This window comes from Herpailurus yagouaroundi, unplaced genomic scaffold (assembly GCF_014898765.1).
Source record: "Herpailurus yagouaroundi ecotype Mexico unplaced genomic scaffold, PumYag 141, whole genome shotgun sequence".
In the NCBI taxonomy this organism is placed as follows: Eukaryota; Metazoa; Chordata; class Mammalia; order Carnivora; family Felidae; genus Herpailurus; species Herpailurus yagouaroundi.
In genome coordinates, this window is record NW_024412396.1 from 47,622,892 (window position 1) to 47,641,929 (window position 19,038).

The following is a 19,038-nucleotide window of genomic DNA, read 5'->3' on the forward strand; positions in this document are numbered from 1 at the left end:
CAGTTTGAATCAAAGAAACAAGACAAGGAGAGGGTATGTGGTTTGACCTGGGGCTTTTGTGTTTTGTTTTATTACAGAATCTATACCCCATTCACAGAAGACACCGAGACCGTGGGGCAGAGAGCCCTACACTCAATTCTGAATGCTGCTATCATGATCAGCGTCATTGTTGTCATGACTATTCTCCTGGTGGTTCTGTATAAATACAGGTGCTATAAGGTGAGCGTGAGATATGGAGCTTTGGTTTCTACCATGTTCTTTTTGTGATTGGGTTTTCCTGTCTTGTACAAAAGGGTCTTATGTTGTAGAACTGATTTGATTTTGAGTTTTAATTTTTTTTTAATTGTTAGTGTAACTTTAAAAATTTGATTTTTAATTTTCAGATTTTCTTGAGTACAGGCCAGTGGAGCCTCCTTCAGACCCTGGTGTTAAACTCATTGGTGACTGGTTATATTCCCACTTCTGTATTGGGAGCCATCCATCCCTTACTGTCTCTCCTGCAGGAGCACTAGTTCTTTCCTTGGGAAATAAGGGCAGGGGAGATTGTGCGGGAAAGACACAGGCCCAACACTCCCAGCCTTGCCCACTTAGCTCACCTGCTAGCTAAGGGATTCACTCTTGAATTTTTGCCACCTGGCACATATTTCAGATGCGTGCCTCAGAAAAATCACAAATTATTATAAGTCATGAGCCTTTAGGGTCTTTCTCAAAGAAATGAAATGAATGATAACTTTCCAAATATTGAAGTCTACTCGATTTCCTTCTATTTATTTCTGTATATTCTTTAACATGGTTAAGATAAAATGTATAATCAATATGTGTCCTTTTTTAACTTTCACTTTGGGATAAGCATTTTTCCATATTATAAATTCTCAGAAAATATGTCCAAAGGCTACATAACATTTGACTCAATGAGCGTATTGTAATTTACTTTCCCTAATCTCCCTGATGTTGGACATTTAAGTTTCCAGTTTTTTGCTATTCTAAACAATGAATGTCTTTGTGGAGCTTTTTCAGTTTTTCACATTATTGCCTTAGGGTAAAATCCTAGACACAGAATTTCAGGGATGAATTATCTACATATTTTTAACCATTATGGTGTGCAAAATTCCTTTTTCAAAATGATAGTATCAGTTTGTACTTAACACTAGTAGAGAATGAGAATGTCTTACCCTACGTTTACCAGCATTGAATTTTAATTTTTATAGATGAAACAAAATGCCTTAATTTGCATTTGGCTGGTATTTAGTAAGATCAAATACCTTTCCAGTGTTCACGAACTTTAAAATTATGCAGAATTTAACCTTGTTAACCTTGTTGAAAGTTTGAGTGGGTGGGAGTGTTAACCTAAGTGTTGGCCATCTGTAGTCTTGACATTGTTAGCAAGTGGAAAAGATGGAAGACAGGTGTGTATGATGGTGGCAAGTGTCATTAATACTCAGAAAACCAAAGAGCGAATGATGTAAACCCTTGCTGCAAAGCCTTCTCCTCCCCGTTTAAGTATCTTCATGACAATAACTTTGTCTGCCTGTGTTTACTTACTAGGTCCATATTTCTGCTCTGCTGGACTCACTTTGTGACTCTTATCTAGATTACATGCTACTTTTCTTCTTTGCGTTTTATGGGGAGTCTGTATCCTGTTTAGGGTCATAACCACACCTGTACACCTTTAGGAAGGACCAATAAGTTCATAACAGCTTTAAAAGTTTGCTTTCCTAAGCTTCTTCCTTTCTGTGATCTCCCTGGTATTTTTTGGGTTTTTTGGCCTCCCTTTTCCATTCCTCCAGCTAGAAATGACTTTATTTTACCAATGATGGGGCTTTGTTTTACCAATGATGGGGCCATGAAGTGGGAGGACAGAGAGAAATGAAACAAGTGCAATGTGCCCCACTCTCTGGGAAGTACAGCTCCTCCAGGTTACAGAGGAAACTTCCCCTCTGAAATTTAGGCTCCTGCAACCCCCACTGCCACCCCCACAGGATTCTTTGGGGGCTGAATGTGAGAGAATGGTGAAAGGAAAAACCCAAAATTGATATTTTTGCATTCTCTTTTTTGTTAGGAGACCTCTTTCCTGTTCCTTTCCAGAACTAGGCTTCTAGAGCTCTCACTGTCTTGCTAATGCCCAGTCAGAGCTGCATTGAATTCTAATGGAGGAGGATAGTACTGGAGGGGAAAAAGTGATCAACTTATTTCTCATTCCCCAGCCCACCTGACTCTGTTCACTTTTCGGAGTCCTCACCTAGCAGCTGCATGCATTCTCTCCAAGTTTTATGGTTGCGTTTGGCAGGAGAGACAGGATAGGTGTGCTTTTACTCCATGGCACCTCGAACCTCTCTTGATACATTTTTGGTCAGTTTTGTGCATCTTTTAGTTACATGTCATGTAACTCTTTTAGAAAGTATGCAAGGGTTTATTTTCAGCCACATTTCTACATTTATTTGTTCATGGGTGTTGCTTTGTTTTGCTTTTTAACATTAAGTTCAAGTCTTAGCAGGCACAGCCAATTCTATAGGAACAAGTTGTTTACTTTGATTCCTAGAGTAAAATAAAAGGAGCTTTTGAGTCAGAAATTCAGAAACTTGCCAGGACCTGTTTGGAAATAAACCCCGAAGATTTGTTATGTCAGTGGTTGGTTGTGCAATGTCTGTGAGAAGCACAAGAAGCTAAAAGACCAAACAAACTTTTAAAAAGGTAGAGACTGAAAAGGCAGTTAATTATTACATATCAGGTTATAGATGAAACTATATAACTTACCAAAAGCACATGATTTCCGGCCTGGCTAGTTCAGGGTTTAGAGGAGATGCCTGCTGTTCTACACTGAAGCATGGCTCTTTTCTTTCAGAGCCTTTAGCACAGGAAAGCTGAACTAGGGATTTTTGCAAGATGAGAAAAAAAAGCCTGTTTTACCACCTGATGTTCTAGAAAAAGGGCAAGTGCTATTTAGTCATCATCAGAAGAGGCTTTGAATTCAGGTAATAATTCAGAAAATCATAACATTAGTGACCAAAAACCATTATTACAGACAAAGGGCTAATATCTTTACAATATGAAGAGCCTTTCAAACTATTAAGAAAATTATGAACATCGTAGGGGCGCCTGGCTCCTACGTAGGGGCGGCTGCCTTGGTTGGTAGAGCATGTGGCCCTTGACCTCTGGCTTGTAAGTTTGAGCCCCACATTGGGTGTAGAGATTACTTTTAAAAAAATGAAATCTTTATAAAAAGAAAAAAAAATTAGGAACATCCTGTAAATTTTTAGAAACCCAAGCCACAGGAATTACAAAGGAAATGTAGATGGCCAGGAGAGAAACAGAGAGATGTGTATATATGTTTCCTCAATAGAAAAACAAGAAACATTAGAATAACAAATTGATACATTTCACCTATTGACTTGGTAAAGATTAATACAGGTTTTTTTGTGTGTGAAGTCACTAAGCCAATATATATCAATAGTCAGTAATAAGAGTCTGTACACTTTGATTCCATAATTTTCCTTTCATGATATATCTGAAATAAAGAATTTGAAATGCAGGAAAATATGTGCATGCTAAGATATTTATCCTAGCATAAATTACAATTGAAAAAAAATTGGAAATTGTAATTCCCTAAGAAATTGGGAATAAGAAAAGGTTAAGGGGCACCTGGGTAGCTCAGTTGGTTAAGCATCCGACTCTTGATTTCAGCTCTGGTCATCTCTCACAGTTCATGAGATCAAGCCCCTCATTGGGCAGAGAGAGAATTCCAAGGAGGCTTTGCACTGACGGCACGGAGCCTCCTTGGAATTCTCTCTCTACCCCTCTCTTGCTTGCTCGCTCTCTCTCAAAATAAACTAAAAAAATTTTTAAAAGGCAGAATATTAAACTATATATTACTTGATTCTAATATTGTTAAAAGGTCTTTATACATGCAGACAGAAAACATACCTGAAAAAAAAAAAGGTAATTAACAACTTTGTCCCCAATCAGTGGGAATTGTTTCCTTCTTTTAGTGTTTATCTTCTCAATATTATGCATATATGTTGCTTTTCTTTTCAGATAAATGCTTTCTTAAAATAATGCCCCCATGTTCCCTTGCTGAAAAAACAAAGAGCTTATCTCAAGAAAGATGAGAATTTCTAGTATTCAGTGTTTACTCCTGCTTTTTAATTCATCACTTAATACGGGGTACCAATGTACATCTTCCACTTGTTAAAGCTCTTCTGTTTTGTAATAGTTTATATAACTTTTTAGTTTTGTAATGGATTATTTCTGTAGCTGAGACTTGGAAGCGAGGGACTGGGAAGCCCTCAAGGAGGTTGCTTTTTGCTCTTTCAGCTTTACTGGGTTTTCTGCAGACCAACCAGAGGAAGGGCTCCCTTTAGAATATTTTGCTAAAGTTGAAGTATTCAGAGGGAAGTGTATAGGTGTCTTCACTTTACTTTGATATGTATTAAAAATAAAAAGGACTAATAGATGGCGAACTGGATAGAAATGCTGCAAAGCCAAGTATAGCAAAATGTGAATGGTAGCTGGATATTCACTGTGAAATTCTTTAAACTTTGCTGTATGTTTGAAAAAATTTTTATAATACATTGTTGGGGGAAATTTTTGTGAAAGAACACTAGAAATTAAGTTTGTTGTATTCAGGTAGTCAGTTTAGAATATTCAGATGTCCAAGGAATACCAGCTTCCATGTAAAGCCATTCTTTTGACTTTTCCCCAAACTGTACCATTTTATAAAGTTGTTCTAAAGAAAAAGAGACAGCAGAAATCTTTCAGGACAATCATAGATCACCTTGGGTAATCAAAACAGAACCACAAGAGAAAGAAAAACTAACATACATTTTAATCACAACTAGATTTTGATAGCTTAGAGCCTGATTATTGGAACAACTGGATCTGGGAGGTGGGTGTGGGAGGTTTTTTTTTTAATGAAGACAAAATAATACTCTGGTAAGAGACTATGTTTGGAAAATTTACTGGTTAAGTAACTTCTGTCATTAAACAGTAAGCTTCATTGAAAGATTGAAGCATATAATGGGTGTATCCACCTCAAAATAATTTCAATTTGGTTAGAAATTACTTGACAGTTTTTTTTGTGCTTCTCCATTCTGTTCTTAAAATCTCCAGGCTCCCTGGGTTGTATTGTATTTTCCCAAATACACCTGTTACATAAAATTAACATTTAAAATGTTCATCTTGTGTAACAGATGAGAAAAGTCAAATTCTGATTCTATCATATTCATAAGCTGTACATGAGTAACAGTGACTAATATTTGTATAGTGCTGTATGAATTGTGCATGATGATGGACTTAGAAGTGTTCCAAAGAATTCGTAATATTACTACTTAGTAATGAACCATGTTAAATAAAATAGAAAGTGTTCAAACTTTAGATTCTGAATATTTCATCAAATGGTTATATAATTTAAAGGCTTATTTTTGTTAATACAGTTAATGTATGCATATACAAGTCACCTAATAGAATATCTGATTTTCAATTTTATTGTATTCAGTTTTTTCTATTTATTTCAGAAATACCACGAAAAATTTCCATTGAAAATATTGCTCCTTTAAAGTTTAAATGTGGACCTTTGGTTCCCCAAAAGTCAAATGAATTGATAATTCATTTTAGACTGTATTATTTTTAAAATTTCACATATTTCTGGGGCACCTGAGTGGCTTAGTTGGTTAAGCGTCCGACTTTGGCTCAGGTAATGATCTTGCAGCTCGTGGGTTTGAGCCCCACGTTGGGCTTTGTGCTGACAGTTCAGAGCCTGGAGCCTGTTTCAGATTCTGTGTCTCCCTCCTCTCTGCCCCTACCCCACTTGTACTCTGTCTCTCTCAAAAATAAACATTAAAAAAAAATTTTTTTTAATTTTCATATATTTGTAAAGGAACAAGGTCTGTATATGTCTTGCTGAATTTTCTCTTCTGCAGTAGTTCAGCACCAAAGAGTTCTAATAGAAGTATGCACTGATCCCAAAATCAGTTTGAGTTCTGCCATTTGGAAAGCATAACACATACATAAATAATACATTATTTTTGAAGTAAGAAATTTGCCTTTTTGTAGGGTTATGGGATCTGTCAGTTACATTGAACTGCTTTCTTTTCTAGGTCATCCATGCCTGGCTTATTATTTCATCTCTGTTGTTGCTGTTCTTTTTCTCATTCATTTACTTGGGGTAAGTGGTGAAATATTTGGTCTGTTTTTCAGGAATTAAATCTGTTTGATCTATATAACTGTGACTTAAAGCCACGTACTTTGTTGATGAATTACTCTTAAATTATAATTGTTTTTATATATAGTTTGTACCTGGTGTATATAAGGCTGGTTAGTATTGTAAAATATCTATGTATATATATATTTTTAATGGCTACACTAAATTTCTTGATAACATCATATGTCCTAGCTATAAAATTTATTTTGCGTGTTTAATTTTATTATTATCATTCTTTTTTTTTTTTTTTTTTAATTTTTTTTCAACGTTTTTTATTTATTTTTGGGACAGAGAGAGACAGAGCATGAACGGGGGAGGGGCAGAGAGAGAGGGAGACACAGAATGGGAAACAGGCTCCAGGCTCTGAGCCATCAGCCCAGAGCCTGACGCGGGGCTCGAACTCACGGACCGCGAGATCGTGACCTGGCTGAAGTCGGACGCTTAACCGACTGCGCCACCCAGGCGCCCCATCATTCTTTATTTTTGAGAGAGAGTGCGCACAAGTCGGGGAGGGGCAGAGAGAGGAGAGACGCAGTATGCAGAGCAGCTCCAGGCTCTGAACTGGCAGCACAGAGCCCCATGCAGGGCTTGAACCCACAAGCTGTGGGATCATGATCTGAGCCGAAGTCGGACACTCAACTGACTGAGCCACCCAGGCTCCCCATATGTTTAATTTTTTAATTAATCTATTTTAGTTAAATATTAAAGTTTATTTTTATTTATTTTGAGAGAGAGAGATCAAGGAGGGGAGGGGCAGAGAGAGAGGGAGAGAGAGAATCTCAAGCAGGCTCTGTTCCATCTGTGCGGACCCCAACACGGGGCTCGAACTCATAAACTGTGAGATCATGACCTGAGCCTAAATCAGTATCTCAGCTTGGGGCACCTGAGTGGCTCAGCTGGTTAAGTACCTGACTCGTGATTTCGGCTCAAGTCATGATCTCATATTTGTAAGATCAAGCCCCATGTCAGGGGCTCTGTGGTAGGTGTGGAGCCTGCTTAAGATTCTCTTTCTCTCCTTCCCTCTGTCCCTCCCCTACTTGTGCTCACTCTCTCTCTTTCAAAGAATTATAAATAGGGGTGCCTGGGTGGCTCAGTCGGTTAAGCGTCTGTGTCTCCCTCTCTCTGACCCTCCCCCGTTCATGCTCTGTCTCTCTCTGTCTCAAAAATAAATAAATGTTTAAAAAAAAAATATTTTTTTAATAAAAAAAAAGAAAAATAAATAAACTCAACTTGAGGGGACAAGTGAACTAATTTAAAGGAAACTATTAATAGCACAGTTGATAATAAGATATGAAAATATGAAGGTGAGATAGGAATATCTAATTTGGAGGAACCATAGTTCTAAACAATGCTTTGATGAAAATTACTATATATAAATCTTTTTAGATTTCTGTTTAATTTTTTTCAGGGAAGTGTTTAAAACCTACAATGTTGCCATGGACTACATTACTGTTGCACTCCTGATCTGGAATTTTGGTGTGGTGGGAATGATTGCCATTCACTGGAAAGGGCCGCTGCGACTCCAGCAGGCATATCTCATTATGATCAGTGCCCTCATGGCCTTGGTATTTATCAAGTACCTCCCAGAGTGGACAGCATGGCTCATCTTGGCTGTGATTTCAGTATATGGTAAAACTCAAGACTGACATTTTGTTCATCACAGAAGTACCTCACTGGTGTGTTTCCCTTCCTTTTCCAGTTATCTTGACTTAGGAAAGTGATAACTGTTACATCCCATAGCTCTTCAGTAAATAAGTAATTAGCTATAGTATCTTTTTCATATAAAGATCTCCATTGTTTTGAGGTTAAGTTCTTTAAAAATGTTTTCTGAGTGCCCCTCAGTTGAACCCAGTGATGGATTAGTGGAAGGATCCATAGACTTCTGGTTAGAAGTCTATAGGACTCAGATTTAAGTCCCATCTCTAGCACTGAGTATCTTTGTGACATTAGGAAAGTGCCTCAAACTCTTTGAGCTTCCGTTTCCTCATTTGGAAAATGGGAACGATGCTTCCCAGAGTTGTAAGAGTTCAGAACATATGTTGAAAAACACTAGCAGAGTACTTTATACACATAAAATGCTCAGTTGGTTTTTAAAATCAAAATTAGGTTACCTACTTCTTATAAGGTAACCTGGGTAGAATTATTCTTTTAAAAATAAAACGTATGTGGGCAGTGTGAGATTCAAATTCATGAACAACCAGTGTGACATGGGTGCCGAACAGTCAGAATGTGCCGTTGCCATGAATAACAAAAGCAGCTGTATAGGTATGTACTTCGTGGCTGTCACCCTGCACGAAAGCCAAAAAGAGATCCATTTTCAGAGGTCAGCATGTGGTCTCTGATTATAATTAGACAGTGCTCTTTTATTGCTATTCAAATGCTTATTAAAATGTTAGGTGACCTGTAGTAGGAATCCTAACCATCCCCACTTGATTAATAAAGAAAAAGTCTGTGGAAATAGAATTAATTTGGTTCTGTTCTCATATTTGAGCAATCCTAGAACTATAGAAGTCATATATTGTTTGTGCTTTTCGTGATGATCTTAGGTTGTATAGTACTTGATGGTTTGCAGAGTACTCATCTATTATTGCATAGCTGTGTTCTGGCCAGTTCTGGCCCCCATCTAATCAGCAGCTGGTAAATACTTTGCAGAGATTTTACTAATATGTTCTTCAGTGCCTTTTCAACAGCTGCAGTTTGCTTTCACCTTCAAAGGGACACATGCTAGATCTTTACCTAGTTGCTCATGGAATTCTTCAGCAGTGCAACCGTTGCGTATTATTTTTGTTGTCTAGATCTTAACCACATCCAGCTTTCTCCAGGAGCACAGATACAACATCACACTGATGATATTATCCTCTGAAGAGATTCATTTGACATACTCATTGGAGATATACAAATATTCACAAAGGAGCTAAAAAAAATGGGCTGGGCATTGCCTATACATAGTACAAGGCTTTGCCACCCCAGTTGAATTCCTGAAAATTATTTGGTGCGCTGAGGTGTAGCCGCGCACTGAAGAGAAAGTTCTCAGATTGAGTGGATGTGCAGGGCTGCCTCTACCGGTGAAACAGCAGCAGCACCAAACTGCACATAGTCTTTATTTCATGTTCGCCAGGTATAAACATCAAAGAATGTGAAAACATGGGAGGAAAACCCAAAGAGCCTCCAGACGTAGACGAAACACATATCTGGTGTTTACGGGAAAGCATGTAGGGAAGATGTGCAGTTTCGAGGACTGCTACGCAATTAGAGGGGTCTGGTTCCCTAACTGGCTCCTGGGAGATCAGGGGGCTCTGTTCTCATTGTGCTATCGCATTTGACAGCCTTGAGACGAGAACATTGCTGATGTTTCAGCAGTTACCCCATTCACTTACCCAGGGCTTACAGTACAGTCTCTGGAAATAACTCCACACTGAGGCCTTCTACATCTCTGACACTGTCAAGAAATAGCAACAGAGCCTCCCTATATCCACAATGTTAAAATAAGCCCCGTATTTTTTTAGGCGTTTTTGGGATCTGGAGGCAACCTATCACTCATTTACAAATTTTACTTAAGCCTGTTTATACTGTTAATAACAAATTGGCCCATCTTGAATTGGGGCCTCCTACAATAAAGGGCTCTAAGAATCTCCAAATTGTAGTAGAACAGTCACTTCCCTTAATGTCCCCTCTCCCTACCTCCAGAGAATCATTCACTGTAGGAGCTCTGGCAGCCTCCCTTCACACCTGAAATCTCTGGACCACTTATGATCAGAAGTTGCCCGTGGATTCTGGTGTGAGAAACTGCCCTCCTCAGTCTCCTGCTATATACCATTAGAGTGGCAGTTGGAGAGTACATATTGAGCTCTCCTGGAAACAAAAGTTTTTCACCGGCCCTGAACCTGTGGAGCTCCATATCTTTCTGTGTGTCATGGAGGCAGCATTTTGCAACTTCAAGACAACTACCAGGGCCTCCCTGCTAAGACAGAAATGTTACCTACAGGATAGAGCCAAGTCTGGGCCTTCTGGAGCATTGCACCTACAAGAGAGGTGGCCCCTTCTATCCTTAGTCCCCTGCTGGTTGACAGGGTGCTAGAAGAGGTCACCCCTCTCTCAGACCTGTGGCTACCTGGGAAGCCCTTTGGGAACAAACGAGTGGACGGCAGTGGGAGTTTGTACACCTTATGGACAGCATCAAAGTTACACGTGATGAAACTTACTAAAGAGCTCCTTCTTTTCGTTCCCTAACCCAAACATCCTTGATCAGAGAGTGGGATCCAGAGGTCAGCAAAATTAGCTGAACTTTAGCCAATCATCTTATCCTAGCCAACAAGTGACTTCATCTCTGCATTTTTACAGACGCCTGGGCCATTGCCAATGGTGTAGTCATCTGGTTCCACCAATGGTAGCAACAGCAATTACTTATCCAAGGTTTTCCTCTTTAAGGAAAATAACTGTGAGAATCTCTGGCCTCACAGATAACCAGAATATATATCAAGGTTACACATGTCTCTGTACAAATTAAAGCCAGAGTCTAGGCCTCACTTTATCCACTGTGGAGTTCCAGACATTGTTAATAGTGACTATCTCACCTGTAAAAGTACACAATGCTGGGCTCTTGAACAAGGGTTTCAGTGGGACTTTCACCATCCCTACCAGCCCCAGGCTACAGTCCTCACAGAGCACCGTTGTGACATACACAAGCAAGTTAAAATTTAATTAAATGGAACGTGGCATTTTCTATCAGTAGACATTACAGGTGAATTGTAATAATGAGTCTGGTGCTATTTTTTATGTCCAAAAACAAAGAGTGCCACTTATGGAGGCAGCTGCCTTCGGTTCAGAACCAGGCTCCTCTCCTATCAGTTATTGGCCGTCTGTTATTAGTCACAATGCTCAACCCCTAAATCTTAGTTATTGTGAAGAGTAAATGAAAAAATACATATAATACATTTAGAACAGTATCAGTAAATGTTAGCTGTTATTTTTCAAAATATAAAATCCCATAATCAAGGCAGTAATTCCTGTTTACTGCTAACAAACCTGAAGTTTAGAGAAGTAAAGTATTTGCCTAGGCTTACAGTGTTTGATCTAGAATCTGAATCCCAAGTCCAGTATGCTTTCTACTGTGTTACATTATTTCTCCCATTTACCCCTCTTTCTACCATACATGATACAAATTATTTCTACAGAGCTTTGAGTTCCTTTAAGAGATTGTATCCATCGTTTAGTGATTCTCAACTCCCTTTTTATAAGGTCTGAAGATTTTTTAATTTGTCACACAGATTCTAAAAATTCTTAAACAAAATTAAGTCACTTTAATTGTTCTAAAAATAAGGGAGTTTATCATTTAGCGATTCTGTAAGGGGCAGCATGTCATAAAACCGAGATAGTTACAGGACACAGCCCCTTCAAACAGGTTGAAAATCTCATTATTTCAGAGCACGTCAAATTTCCCTTTTGTCATTCAAAACAAATCAAAGTGGAAGCAGTGAGAGCTGAGAATTCTTTGTGTGATTTAGTATATTAGTGGTAGTAGTATAAAAGGAGACATGACCACTTGCTGGTGTGAGGGTTTTTTTTTACTTAAATGCATCTGAATGATGACAGTGTCAACACAAGCTGTCAAGTCTTCCTTGACAAATGTAGCTACCCATTTTAATAGTGTTAAATATTTGAAATTTTCTGTACCTCTGTGTTTTGAATTTTTATGGCAATAAAGAAAATGTAAGAAAAATTGCAGTTGATGGAAAGAGATAGAATTAAAAATAGCTGAGGCAAATCTCCTCCTCTCTGAGTAGCTATTTTTATGAAATAGGCCACTTTTCAGCTCCACATGCATTCTAAGGCTTGCATATTGTGAAATGCTTTTGACAGGAGAACAAAAGAAATACTAAAGTTTCTCATGCAAAGATTTATTATTTTGTTGTGTTTAAATTTACTTCCCTCTTACTTCAAGTATCCCTAAGTAGTACCTATACTGTTTTTAAAAAGGTGAGGGAATGAATCTTTTACTCTCCATATTTTGAAAAATGGAGTAATCCCCTCTATTAAATTCCTCTCAGTATAAAGCTTCCATCTGTGGCTCCTGATAAGATTTGTTTGGAAATGGCTTGTCTTTGTTTCTGCTTATTGGAAATTGGAAATTCCAATAAACAGAAATAATGATCTTGTCATTATCCCTGCCTCTTTTCTTCAAACTGGGAAGACTTATTCCTAGAACTCAGTAATGATACACTGTTAACCAACTAGCAGGAAAAACCAAAATGAAATTTACGTGGATCTTCTGTATGGTTTTGTGTATCTTGTTTAGGTTGTCCCTCCCCCGCCCCCCCCCCACCAGTTTACCTGCTGTTTATTTCATATTCATTCAACATCTTCCCCTCTAAATAAGACATTATCCCTTTTCCCTTGGTTAATTCCTCCCTAGCAGACCCATTTACAAGTTGAGCTGATATATTTTTCCAGATTAAAAATAATTTTTTTTTCTTTCTAGATTTAGTGGCTGTTTTGTGTCCAAAAGGCCCACTTCGTATGCTGGTTGAAACAGCTCAGGAAAGAAATGAAACTCTCTTTCCAGCTCTCATTTACTCCTGTAAGTATTTTGGAATAATGTTAAGTTAGTAATCAGCTTAGAATTTATAGGAACTCAAACACAAGTGGTTGTGGTCATTATCGTCATACTTTTTCTCATTTTAAAAGCATAGATAACATTAAGGGAACTTCTACACATTCCTGTTTCCTTGGTAACTATTGTCTTCCATTTGAATCTAGTTCAAGACAGTTTTCAATAGATACAGAACTAGAAGAAATAGGGGTGCCTGGGTGGCACAGTCAGTCAAGCATCCGATTCTTGATTTCACCTCAGGTCATGATTTCATGGTTCGTGAGTTTGAGTCCTGCATCGAGCTCCATGCTGATGGTGCAGAGCCTGTTTGTGATTCTCTCTTTTCTCTCCCCGCCCCTCCCCAGCTCACCCTCTCTTTCTCAAAAATAAATAAACTTAGAGAAGAAGAACTATTTAGAGAATGGGGAGCCAGTGTTCTCATTTGAAGTCTCGTATGTCAAGAATGAGCATTTGTTATGTACACTTACTGCCAGTGAAGCTTGCCCTAATTCATTGAAAGAATGGTACTGTTCCTTCACAATCTGTTTGCCCCTCTTGTTGTTATTTTGGGGTCATATTCTTCCTAATCATTTGGTACATAAGCATTTGGGCTTTGACCAAATCTGCCAGAGCACTGTGGGGGACATAAAGATGTTTAAGATACTTTGCCTTCCTTAAAGCTCCTTGGCTTACAGTTTAGAGTGTATAAATAAGCAACATCCAAGGCGTTCTTACCTGATCCAGAAGTGGCACAAAGTGTCAAGAGAATTCGAAGAGGGAAAAACCTGGCTGGGGGATCAGGAAGGCTTCATGGATGTGATAGCATTTGGATTGATTGAACCTTTTAAGGATGGTAGGATTTCTGCAAACACAGATGGAAGAGTTGATTCCATAAGGGGGTTTATCACAAGACTGTCTTTGAGACATAAGAATGGGGCATCTTTATCAGATTTCAGATGTTCAGATTGACTAGAACACGGAGTACAAATTGGAAAGGCAGATTAGGGCAAGAAGGCAGATTAGGGCAAGATCAAGGATAGCTTTGTGTGTCTGGCTTAGATATCTGTATGTGATCACTGGGGAATCACAAAGGTTCTTGAGCACAAGAGAAATGTGATCAGAGCTGTGGCTTTATAAGCTTGCAGCATTGTGCAAGATGAATTGGGGGCAGTGAAAACTGAGGTAATGGGAAGCATAACTAAACAGATACTGCTGTAATTTAGGTGGGAGATGATGAAGGTCTGAATTTTGGTGTTGGGAATGGCAGTCAAGGGAGAGGACTGACAAGAGGTTTTGGAGGTAGAATTAGTAGGTAATTCCTAGCAACCGATGAGAGAAGTCTTAGGCCTGAAGGAAAGGTGATGATGAAACATTTCTCTTGTTTAAGGAATGTTTAGTTTTGTCTGGGCACATATCTTATTTAGTTGATGGGACCTCTGAGTCATCCAGGGAGAAATTTCCACCAGAAGTGTAGAAGCAAAGTGCTAGTTCTTGGGGAAAGGTTGACATTAGAAGTGCAGAACTGAAAGGGTCATTGTGGCGGTGGTAGTTGAAGCTTTGGGAGTGGATGAGTGGTTCAGACAGAAGTGGATGAGGAGAGGTTGTCAAGGAGAGAACTTTGTCAACTCCTGTGTTTAGAGAGTGAGAAAATGAAGAGACAACAATTAAAGAGAGGAAAATATCAGACAATTGGAATAGCCAGGACTTTCCACTTCAAAAACCAGTATCAGGACTTGTTTTCCTTGTCAGTGTGTGAAGTGGCTACATAGTATTCTCTTACATAGATGCTCAGAAATAGGTGTCCTTATTGGTAGACCTGTAGATCATTTCCATTTCTTTTCTGTCACAAACAGTGCTTGCAGAGAGCATACACTTTTGTGAATATTTTTGTAAGATGCATTCTTAAAAATGGAATTGCTGTGGCGCTGGGGTGGCTCAGTCGGGTAAGCATCTGACTTTGGCTCAGGTCATGATCTCACGGTTTGTGAGTTCAGCCCCACATTGGGCTCTGTGCTGACAGCTCAGAGCCTGGACCCTGCTTCATATTATGCGTCTCCCTTGTTGCATCCACACGACTCCTGAAACAGAATGCTACGGGCACCAGTGACAGTCACAACAAAGTTTATTGCAATGAGAGGCAAGGCTGTCCGATCAGGACCAACACTCTTGATCAGAGTGCGGCCCCAAACAGCCGGGGTACAAGTTTTTAAAGCCGATCACATAGTTTTATCATTACCTGGGAACAGAACAGAGAAACAGTTCCCAGATGAGTTAGAAACAGTTCCCAGATGAGTTAGAAACAGTTCCCAGATGAGGTGATTATTTTAGACTTTCTTCGCTAAGTTGCAACCAGTGGATCTCCTTGACGTTGCCTCTGATGCTCTTTTCTTTGAGCTTTTGTTTCCTTCATTGGTAAAGCCTGATTTACAAGAGTACGAAGCATAATTTACAAGAGTAAAGCAAGGCTGTTATCTCTTGACCTTCAGTGTCAGAACAAAGCTCTTATTTTTCAAGCTACGAGTTAGCCCTACACTACAACTTAACCCTTACCCCCTCTCTCTCTACCCCTCCCCCCTCATGTGCGCGCACTCTCTCTGTCTCTCAAAAATAAATAAACGTCAAAAAAAATTTTTTTTAAAAATGGAATTGCTAAGTCAAAAGATGTATGCCTTTAAATTTTGATAGATCCAAATTGCCTCCTAAAAAGGCTATACCCGTTTCTATTTCCTTTAGTAGTGTTAAAGTACCAGTTTTGTTATACCTTCATTATTACGTGTGAGTGAAACAAATCGGCAAAAAACAACCTCTTATTTATTTTGCATCTTGGGTTATTAACTAATAACTATTAGTGATTATTTGGACTTTTTTTCATGTTTTTCTTAGCTATATATATTTCTTATTTTGTGACTGCGTATAGTATTGTTTTACATGTTTTCAAAAGTTTTAATTGTGCAACTGATTATGCTGGAAAATATTAAATATGGTAGATAAAGCAAAATTTCACTGTAACTATCATCTCCAATCATAATACCTTACTAGCAGTTACCCCTATAATCAATATGATACATATCCTTGTAGGCTTTTTTTTTCTTGCCTATTATTCTGTTGGGTTATTAGAAAAGCAGTTTTAAGGAGAGAATGTCAAATGCTACAAAGAAGCCAAAGATAATGAGGACTAAATAAACCATATAGATTTGGGTGCCTTGGACATCTTCAGTGGCAATTAAGAGAGCATTTCAGTAGAGTGATAGGACCAGAGGCAATAGCTCCTAAGGGAAGGAAGTGTGTCTGCTTTGCTGTTGCTGATCCTGGCAGTGGAATTGATGGTGTGGCCAGAGAATGGGTGGTGCAGGAGGGTTGGGACAGTGCACATCACCTACTGCTGCAGATTCCTGTCTCAGAGCCAGGGCAGTGGTGACTTGAGAGGAGAGCAGCTCTGAGGAAAGGTGTTGGCAGGAGACAGAAGATGTAACTGTGTTTCCAAGGTTGAGAGGAAGGAGCCTGTGGAGAAAGCCTTTGAAACGACCAGCAAGAAGGAATGATTAATGGAACAAGGTTACCAACAAAGCAGGTAGAAATTGCTCTAGGAGTTCAGGAAGAGGAATTAGATGAGAACAGGGAAAGACCTGGAAAGAAGGAAAAAGGAAGACGGAAATGCAGAGGGTAGTGAGACATAGTGAAAGATACAGGTAAAGTTGAGAGCACGTGTTAGTTGACCTTAATCTTCTTGTGAACTCGATGTGAAGTCACTTGCGGGAGGTGGAAAGGTGGGGACTGTGCTTGTAGCTAGAGAAGTCTGATTAAGTGTTAAGAAACCCATTGTCTGGAATGCAAGGATCGTTGTGTTACTCTTTCTCCAGTATAAATTTATTATCATCTGCTTCCTGTGTTTTTTAACAGAAAAGAACAGATGACGTTTTGAACATTTTACTCCTAATCACATTTGGGTGTGAGCTTCTTATGTGTTATTCCTGGAAATAAAAATCCATTTATGTTTTTTATATTTGTGCATACAGAATGTTCCACCAAATGTTAATAATGAATGCTGGTTGGAAGTAACCTAAGTATCCATCAAAGGGAACACTTGCAAATAATTACGGTACAATCATAAAATAGATAACTGTACAGCCATTAAAAAGAATGAGGCAGTGGGGCACCTGGGTGGCTCAGTCAGTTAAGCATCTGACTCTTGATTCCGGCTCAGATCATGATCTCAGGGTTGTGAGATCGAGCCCAAGTTGGGCTCTGTGCTGGGGCTTGGAGCCTGCTTGAGATTCTCTCTCCCTCTCTCTTAGCCCCTCTCCTGTTAGCATGCTCGCTTGCTTTCACTCTCTCTCTTTCAAAAAAAAAAAAAAAATGCAGTAGCTCTGTATATGTCCAGTTGTGTGTTTTTTTTTTTTTAATGTTAAAGATGACATAGTAAAAACAGAAAGCAAGATTGAAAGCAGTAATGCAGTGTCCTGTGGGAGGAGTAGGGGAAAGGAGCTGTCTATGGAAGTCTGTATACATGCAATCCTGATGATACTTTTTAAAAACTGACAAAAGGCTAGTAGTGTTTACCTCTGAGAAGTGGGATTTAGAGATTTGGTAGCTTTTATATTTTTCTTTATACCTTTCTCCACTTGTAGAGTTTTAATTGTCCCTTGTGTTTTTTAAAAAGTTAATTATGGATGTCAAAGGGGAGGGATTTTGAGTTTTTAAATTATTATTTGTGTTTTCATAATTTTACATTGTTTTACTGTTCTGTCTACTGTTAGCTTCTGTCACAATAATGTGGTGACACATTTAAGGTGGTTTAAAACTGAAACCTTAAAACTTTAAAACTCAGTGCCTTAAAAATACGAGTCACTTATCACCGCCCTGCCCCCCCCCCCATATCTGCAGGTGGTTTGATTCACTGAGCTGATCTGAGTTGGCTGTTCTAGCCCAGCTCCACGTGCTCCCTTTCTTCCAGCAGTGGGCTCCTGGAAGACCTGTTCTTACTGGCTAGAGGAACGACAGAGCAGCAGCAAGGCCTTTGAAGGCCTAGGCTCGATGTTAGCATGCCATCACCCCTTCCACATGTCATTGGTTGAAGCAAACCACATAGCTGAGCCCCAGGTCAGGAAGAGGAGGAGAACGACATGCCGTTCACAGTAGCCATGGCACGAGCATGGGTGCAGGAGGGGTGAAGAATTGGCAGTGGTTTTTCAGTTTGCCACAACATTAAACATACATACTGATTTTATACAGCAAATAAGCATTTACTTTGTTGTTTTAAAATATCATTTGCATGTCACATTTTTAAAAACTCAAGTCTGCATAACATTTGACATTCTAAGATATTTTAACAGTAATTCAACATATGTGGAAAAACATTAAGCATAAACCTTTACCTTCTGTGTATATCAGACAGGTCCAAGAAAGCATCTGTTCTCATGAAATACTAAATCTGTCATGAGGATTTTATAAATCACTGAGTTTGAGAGGGCTTCTTTTTTTTTTTTTTTTTTTTTAATATTTGTTGTTTTATATTAGAGTATGAGTGAAGGAGGGTCAGAGAGAGGGAGACACAGAATCCGAGGCAGGATCCAGGGCCTGATGCAGGCTCAAACCCACAGACCGTGAGATCATGACCTGAGTTAACCAGTTGAACCATTCAGGCTCCCCTACTATTGGCTCTTTAAAAATGCTGTCCTTTGGGGCTGCTTGGGTGGCTCAGTTGGTTAAGCATCTGACTCTTGATTTTGGCTCAAGTCATGATCTCACGGTTTGTGAGATCGAGTCCTACATCAATCTCAGGCTGGACTGGCAGCTTGGAAGCTGCTTGGGATTCTCTGTCTCCCTTTCTCTCTGTCCCTCCCGCCCCAAAATAAAAAACGTTAAGAAAATAATTTTAAAAAAAGCAATCCTTTTTTGCATTTCTATACTCTTCCCCAGTTAATGATAATTTGGTTTGCGAAAGCATCTTATCCTCACAAAATGTGAGCAGCATTTTTTTGTTTTCTGTTTCCATCATTCTGACAGGAAAAATGTACACCTGGCTTTGGAACTAAATCATTCTTCCCTAGTAGAGGTGGTCTACTCTGGTAGCTTATCAAAAACTGAGGCTAATAGTTCCTTGAGGGTAGATCATTTCATTCAAAGCATTTCTTTGATTTCATATCAGTTTGGGGGAGTTTAGATTATGTGAATTTTTAAAATTGCATATTTTTCTTTTTTTTTTTTTAATTTTTTTTTTCAACGTTTTTTATTTATTTTTGGGACAGAGCGA

The 19,038-nt window shown here is 38.9% G+C and overlaps 1 protein-coding gene across 3 annotated transcripts in view; it reads left to right on the forward strand.

Moving 5' to 3' along the window:
- Window positions 1-19,038, forward strand: part of PSEN1 (presenilin 1) — a 72,875-nt gene that overhangs the window by 37,897 nt on the left and 15,940 nt on the right. For all 3 annotated transcript variants that reach the window (XM_040477609.1, XM_040477611.1, XM_040477610.1), the window contains 4 exons: window positions 78-219; window positions 6,093-6,160; window positions 7,605-7,825; window positions 12,675-12,773. In XM_040477609.1, the coding sequence (XP_040333543.1) occupies window positions 78-219; window positions 6,093-6,160; window positions 7,605-7,825; window positions 12,675-12,773 (530 nt within the window). The remainder of the gene's footprint in view (window positions 1-77; window positions 220-6,092; window positions 6,161-7,604; window positions 7,826-12,674; window positions 12,774-19,038) is intronic.